The following is a 6,378-nucleotide window of genomic DNA, read 5'->3' on the forward strand; positions in this document are numbered from 1 at the left end:
CAGGAGAGAGGCTGGGAAGGGAAGCCAGAGCCCCCATCATGTGCGGTGTCTTTGTGTCGGTTTTGCTGAGGAGCAAAGCAGGTCGCTCTGCTCAGCACCCCATCCCCAGTACAGGCCTGGCACTTGGCCCGCGGGGATGAATGAATGAAGCTCAGATCCAAAGCAGGGATTTGAACCTGAAGTCCTCCCGCCCCAAAGAGAATGAGAGACAAGAGCGAGTTTCCAATCTGGGAACTGGGATTCTGGGGCTCTACCTGAATCCCTCCCCTCGCCCTACCCCGACCCTGACCTCCACGTCCCCGGAGACCCAGCCCCCACCGCCGGCCCTGTCCCCGGGGGTTGGGAGAGGCGTGTGTGAGGTCCTCACCAGTAGGTCACTCGAATCAGGACCCTCTTGTCCAGCGCGAAGTTCTCGCTGGTGGAGACGAAGGTTTCCGTCGAATTCTGTAAGGGGAGGGCCGACGGGATGGTCCCCAGGATGGGCGCGGGAACAGGGCTGGGCATGTGGGGATCTGCCAGGCCGGTGGCCAACGGGTCTGCCCTGAAGGTGAAGTCCAGGGTGGGCCCGGATGAGTTCGCGACCAGAGGAGTGTGAGCGGGAAGGGGCCCCAGGGCGGGCCCGGCCTCGCTGGAGACCGACGGGATGAGCTTCAGGCTCGGCGCCGGCTCAGGGTCCTCCTCGGGCGACAAAAGCGGCTCCGGGGCAGATTCCGGGGGCGGATCCGGAGCAGGTTCCGGGGGCGGATCCAAAGGTAGGGCCGGGGCCGGGGCCGGGTAGGAGTCCAAGGCGGGGAGCGCGGTCCGAATCCCCGCCAGGACCTGGGCTGGGGCTGGGGCTGGGGCTGGGGCTGGGACTGGGACTGGGGCTGGGGCTGGGGCTGGGGCTGGGGCTGGGACTGGGGCTGGGGCTGGGACTGGGGCTGGGACCCGGACTGGAGGAGTCAGGGTCCCAGCCGGAGTCGGGACCGGAGTTGGGTTCCGGAGGGGAGCAGGAGCACGGACCGGAGTAGGGATCCAGGCCCGAGCAGGAGGCGGAACCGGACGGGGTATCCGGGCCAGAGCAGGAGTCGGGACCTGAGTGGGGATGTGGGCTGGAGCGGGAGTCTGGACCAGAGCGGGAGGCCGGGCCGGAGACGGAGTTAGGACTGGAGTCTGGGTCCGGATCGGGGTCCGAGTTCGGACTGGAGTCGGAGTCCGGAGTGGAGTCGGTGTCCGGGTCGGGGTAGAAGCCCGGACTGAAGTTGAGGTCCGCGCCGAGGAGGGGGCTGAGGTCCGCGCCGAGGAGGGGGCTGGGGTCCGCGCCTGGTTATTCATGGAGCCCAGGGGGACCCGGGCAAGCCGGTTGGGGAGTCCCGCCCGCCTTCCCTCTTCGGGCGGGGAGAGCGTCTCCCGCACCGGGTTCTGAGACGGGGCGCGACCACAGGGGCTCTGTTACACCGAGTTCCACCTGGCCCCCGAGTTCCACTGCTCTGGAAGGGCGTGCGACCTCCGAACCTCGCTGAGTAATTCCAGCCCCCTTAACCCCCGACGCCAGGCTGAGAAACACAGATTGCCCCAGTGTCTCCGCAGCTGTCAGTGGCACTCAGGTGTTCAGCATATGTGTACTGAGTGCCTGCTGCATGCACACTTCTCTGTGGGGTGAATTTGGGGACAGAGCAGGGATCAGGAAAGCTCTGGTCCCTGCCCTCACCAGCCTCCCTGTCCAGTGGGGTACACACCCCCATTACCAAAGAGCCACAGCCCAGTGTTCAGGGCTGGGATGAGGGAGCCCAGGAGCTGTGAGATCCCAGAATGTGGGGAAAAGAAAGTGCGATCAGACTGTTACTGTGTCTATGTAGAAAGAAGTAGACATAAGAGACTCCATTTTGTTCTGTACTAAGAGAAAGTCTTCTGCCTTGAGATGCTGTTAATCTGTAACCCTAGCCCCCAGCCCGCCCGACACCACCCATAAAGGGTCTGTGCTGAGGAGGATTAGTAAAGGAGGAAGGCCTCTTTGCAGCTGAGATAAGAGGAAGGCATCTGTCTCCTGCTAGTCCCTGGGAATAGAATGTCTCGGTATAAAACTCAATCTTATGTTCTATTTACTGAGATAGGAGAAAAATGCCTTAGGGCTGGAGGTAAGACATGCTAGCGGCAAAACTGCTCTTTAATGCACCCAGATGTTTGTATAGTGCACATCAAAGCACGGCACCTTTCCTTAAACTTATTTATGATTGGCTGGGCGCGGTGGCTCAAGCCTGTAATCCCAGCACTTTGGGAGGCCAAGACGGGTGGATCACGAGGTCAGGAGATCGAGACCATCCTGGCTAACACGGTGAAACCCCGTCTCTACTAAAAAATACAAAAAACTAGCCGGGCGCGGTGGCGAGCACCTGTAGTCCCAGCTACTCGGGAGGCTGAGGCAGGAGAATGGCGTAACCTGGGAGGCGGAGCTTGCAGTGAGCTGAGATCCGGCCACTGCACTCCAGCCTGGGCGACAAAGCGAGACTCCGTCTCAAAAAAAGAAAAAAAAAAAAAAACTTATTTATGACACAGAGACCTTTGTTCACATGTTTTCCTGCTGACCCTCTCCCCACTGTTGCCCTGCTACATCCCCATCTCCAAGATGATAGAGATAATGATCAAAAAATACTGAGGGAACTCAGAGACCAGTGCCGGCTCGGGTCCTCATATGCTGAGTGCGCCGATCCCCTGGGCCCACTTTTCGTTCTCTATACTTTGTCTCTGTGTCTTACTTATTTTCTCAGTCTCTCGTCCCACCTGATGAGAAATATCCACAGGTGTGGAGGGGCTGGCCCCCTTCACGGAGTAAGTTCAGTCAGCCTGCAGCAATCAGAGACAGCTTCCTAGAAAAGGGGACAACTGACATCTGGAGAATGATGGCGAGCACCTCGGAGACAGTCTCACTCTGTGGCCCAGGCTGGAGTGCAGTGGTGTGATCTCAGCTCACTGCAACCTCAGTCTTCTGGATTCAAGAGATTCTCCTGCCTCACCCTGCCCGCCACCATACCCAGCTGATGTTTGTATTTCCAGTAGAGATGGGGTTTCACTATGTTGGCCAGGCTGGTCTCCAACTCCTGGCCTCAAGTGATCCACTGGCCTCAAGTGACCCACATGCCTCAGCCTCCCAAACTACTGGGATTATATGGGTGAGTCACTGTGCCTGGCTGAGAGTTTACATTTATTAAAGTGCTAGGCACTAAACATTCGCCCACAGCTAGTTAAGTGGCAGAGCTGGGATTCAAACTCCACCTGTCAGGCTCCAGCATCCTGGGGCTTAACCACTTTGAGACGGAATGTCAAGCTGTGAGCTCCTCAAGCATGGGGCCTCATCCATCTTGTTTACTGCTGTATTCCCAGCTCCCAGAACAAGATCTGGCATGCAGTAGGTGCTCAATAAATGTTTGTGGCATTAATAAAGACACAAAGGAGTTAGCCAGGTAAAGGAGGAGTTAGCTGGAGGCAGCAGGACTACAGCCCAGACAGTGAGCACAGCAAATACAGCCTTGGAGTGACGACGGGCAGGGCCGTTAACCAAGGACCTTCTTTTATTTTTTACGAGTACATCAGACAAGTACTTTTCCAAAAAATTTTTTTATCTTTTGGGAGGATAGGCTCTCACTCTGTAACCCAGGCTGGAGCACAGTCACAGCAAGACCTCCTGGGCTCAAGCAATCCTCCCATCTTGGCCTCCCAAAGTTCTGGGACTACAGAATGAGCTTGCCAGTCTTGGTTGGTTGGTTGAGTGTGGGAGTGGAGAGACTTGTTTTCAGTAATTTGAAGGAAGCCAAGTGAGGGCTGTCTGTGTCTAACAGCCTGGATGGTTTTACTTCCAAAGCAGAAAAGTGTTCCAGTGTTAGATACTGATTAAAAAAAAAAAAAAAAAAGGCCCCTGATAGGGAGCGGTGCCTCACGCCAGTAATTTCAATACTTTGGGAGAGCGAGGCGGTGGATCACCTGAGATCAGGAGTTCAACATCAGCCTGGCCAACATGATGAAACCCCACCTTTAATCGCAGCACTTCTGGAGACCAAAGCAAGAGGATTGCTTAAGCCCAGGGGTTCAAGACCAGACTGGACAACATAATGGGAACCCCTCTCTACAAAAAACTTAGAATTTAGCCAGCTATGGTGGTATGCACCTGCAGTTCCAGTTACTCGGGAGGCTGACGCAGGAGGATCGCTCGAGCCCAGGAGATTGAGGCTGCCATGAGCTATGATCACACCACTGCACTCTAGACTGGGTGACAGAACAAGAGCAAGACTATGTCTCTCTTTTCTTTGTTTTGTTTTGGTTTTTTTTTTTTTTTTTTTTGAGACGGAGTCTCGCTCTGTCACCCAGGCTAGAGTGCAGTGGCACGATCTTGGCTCACTGCAAGTTCCACCTCCCAGGTTCACGCCATTCTCCTGCCTCAGCCTCCCGAGTACCTGGGACTACAGGCACCCACCACCACGCCCGGATAATTTTTTTGTATTTTTTTTAGTAGAGACGGGGTTTCACCATGGTAACCAGGATGGTCTCGATCTCCTGACCTCGTGATCCACCCGCCTCGGCCTCCCAAAGTGCTGAGATTACAGGCGTGAGCCACTGCGCCCGGCCAGGACTACGTCTCTTAAACAAAATGAAAAGCAAAGCCTAGTGGCCTGGATGTGTGCCATGAACAAAAAAGAAACCTGTGATCGTGTAAGTCAGTAAGATTTGAGGGATATTTGTTATTGCCGCAAAACCCAACTATCTTAGTTGGCTCAGGCTGCTATTTAAAAAAATACTGGCCGGGCGCGGTGGCTCAAGCCTGTAATCCCAGCACTTTGGGAGGCCGAGACAGGCGGATCACGAGGTCAGGAGATCGAGACCATCCTGGCTAACACGGTGAAACCCCGTCTCTACTAAAAAAAATACAAAAATCTAGCCGGGCGAGGTGGCGGGCGCCTGTAGTCCCAGCTACTCAGGAGGCTGAGGCAGGAGAATGGCGGGAACCCGGGAGGCGGAGCTTGCAGTGAGCTGAGATCCGGCCACTGCACTCCAGCTTGGGTGATAGAGCGAGACTCCGTCTCAACAAAAAAAAAAAAAAAAAAAAAAAAAAAAAAAAAAAAATACCATAATCTGGCTTAAACATTTATTTCTCATAGGTCTGGAGATTGGAAGTCAGTGATCATGGTGCCAGCAGGTTGGGTTCTAGGGAGGGATCTCTTGCAAGCTGCAGACCACCAACTTCTTGCATCCTCATATGGCAGGAAGAGAGCCAGCTAGCTCTCTGGCTTTTGTTTGTTTGTTTGTTTTGAGAGGGAGTCTCGCTCTGTCGCCTGGGCTGGAGTGCAATAGCACAATCTCAGCTCACTGCAACCTCTGCTTCCCAGGTTCAAGCAATTCTCCCACCTCAGCCTCCTGAGTAGCTGGGATTACAGGCACTCCCACCATGCCCGGCTAATTTTTGTATTTTTGTAGAGACAGGGTTTCACCACATTGGCCAGGCTGGCCTTGAACTCATGACCTGAGGTGATCCACCAGCCTCGGCCTCCCAAAGTGCTGGGATTATAGGTGTGAGCCACCGTGCCCGGCCTTCTTTTTTTTATTTTTTGTTTTTGAACCGAGTCTTGCTCTGTCACCCAAGCTGGAGTGCACTGGCACAATCTCAGCTAACTTCAACTTCTGCCTCCTGGGGTCAAGCGATTTTTGTGTCTCCACCACCCAAGTAGCTGGGACTACAGGTGAGTGCCACCATGTCTGGCTAATTTTTGTACATTTTTATAGAGATGATTTGCTTTCACCATGTTGGTCAGGCTGGTCTCAAACCCCTGGCCTCAAGTGATCCACCTGCCTCAGCCTACCAAAGTGTTGCGATTACAGGCATGAGCCACTGTGCCCAGCCTCTGGCGTCTTACACGGGTATTGATTTGGTGTGGATATTTTTTCCCCCCAAATCTCATGTTGAAATGACTGCCAGTGTTGGAGGTGGGCCTGGTGGGAGGTGTCTGGAAGCGAAACCCTCATGAAGGTCTTGGTGCCCTCCCCACAGTAATGAGTGAGTTCTCGCTCTGTGAGTTCCCTCGTTCCCTCGAGAGCTGGTTGTTTAAAAGAGCCTGAGGCCGGGCGCGGTGGCTCAAGCCTGTAATCCCAGCACTTTGGGAGGCCGAGACGGGTGGATCACAAGGTCAGGAGATCGAGACCATCCTGGCTAACACGGTGAAACCCTGTCTCTCCTAAAAATACAAAAAACTAGCTGGGTGAGGTGGCGGGCGCCTGTAGTCCCAGCTACTCGGGAGGCTGAGGCAGGAGAATGGCGTAAACCTGGGAGGCAGAGCTTGCAGGGAGCTGAGATCCGGCCACTGCACTCCAGCCTGGGCGACAGAGCAAGACTCCATCCCCCCCCCAAAAAAA

General features: G+C 54.9%; 1 protein-coding gene across 2 annotated transcripts in view; it reads right to left on the bottom strand.

Annotated features, from left to right (window-relative positions):
* The window catches only part of SELENOV (selenoprotein V), a 3,986-nt gene extending 2,672 nt beyond the window's left edge, over positions 1–1,314 (bottom strand). For both annotated transcript variants that reach the window (XM_023229445.1, XM_023229444.1), the window contains exons 1-2: positions 904–1,314; positions 368–819 (exon numbers count right to left, since the gene is read on the bottom strand). In XM_023229445.1, coding sequence (XP_023085213.1) covers positions 368–819; positions 904–1,314 — 863 coding nt within the window. The remainder of the gene's footprint in view (positions 1–367; positions 820–903) is intronic.
* Between the last annotated feature and the right edge of the window lie 5,064 nt (positions 1,315–6,378).

This window comes from Piliocolobus tephrosceles, unplaced genomic scaffold, assembly GCF_002776525.5.
Source record: "Piliocolobus tephrosceles isolate RC106 unplaced genomic scaffold, ASM277652v3 unscaffolded_24449, whole genome shotgun sequence".
In the NCBI taxonomy this organism is placed as follows: domain Eukaryota; kingdom Metazoa; phylum Chordata; class Mammalia; order Primates; family Cercopithecidae; genus Piliocolobus; species Piliocolobus tephrosceles.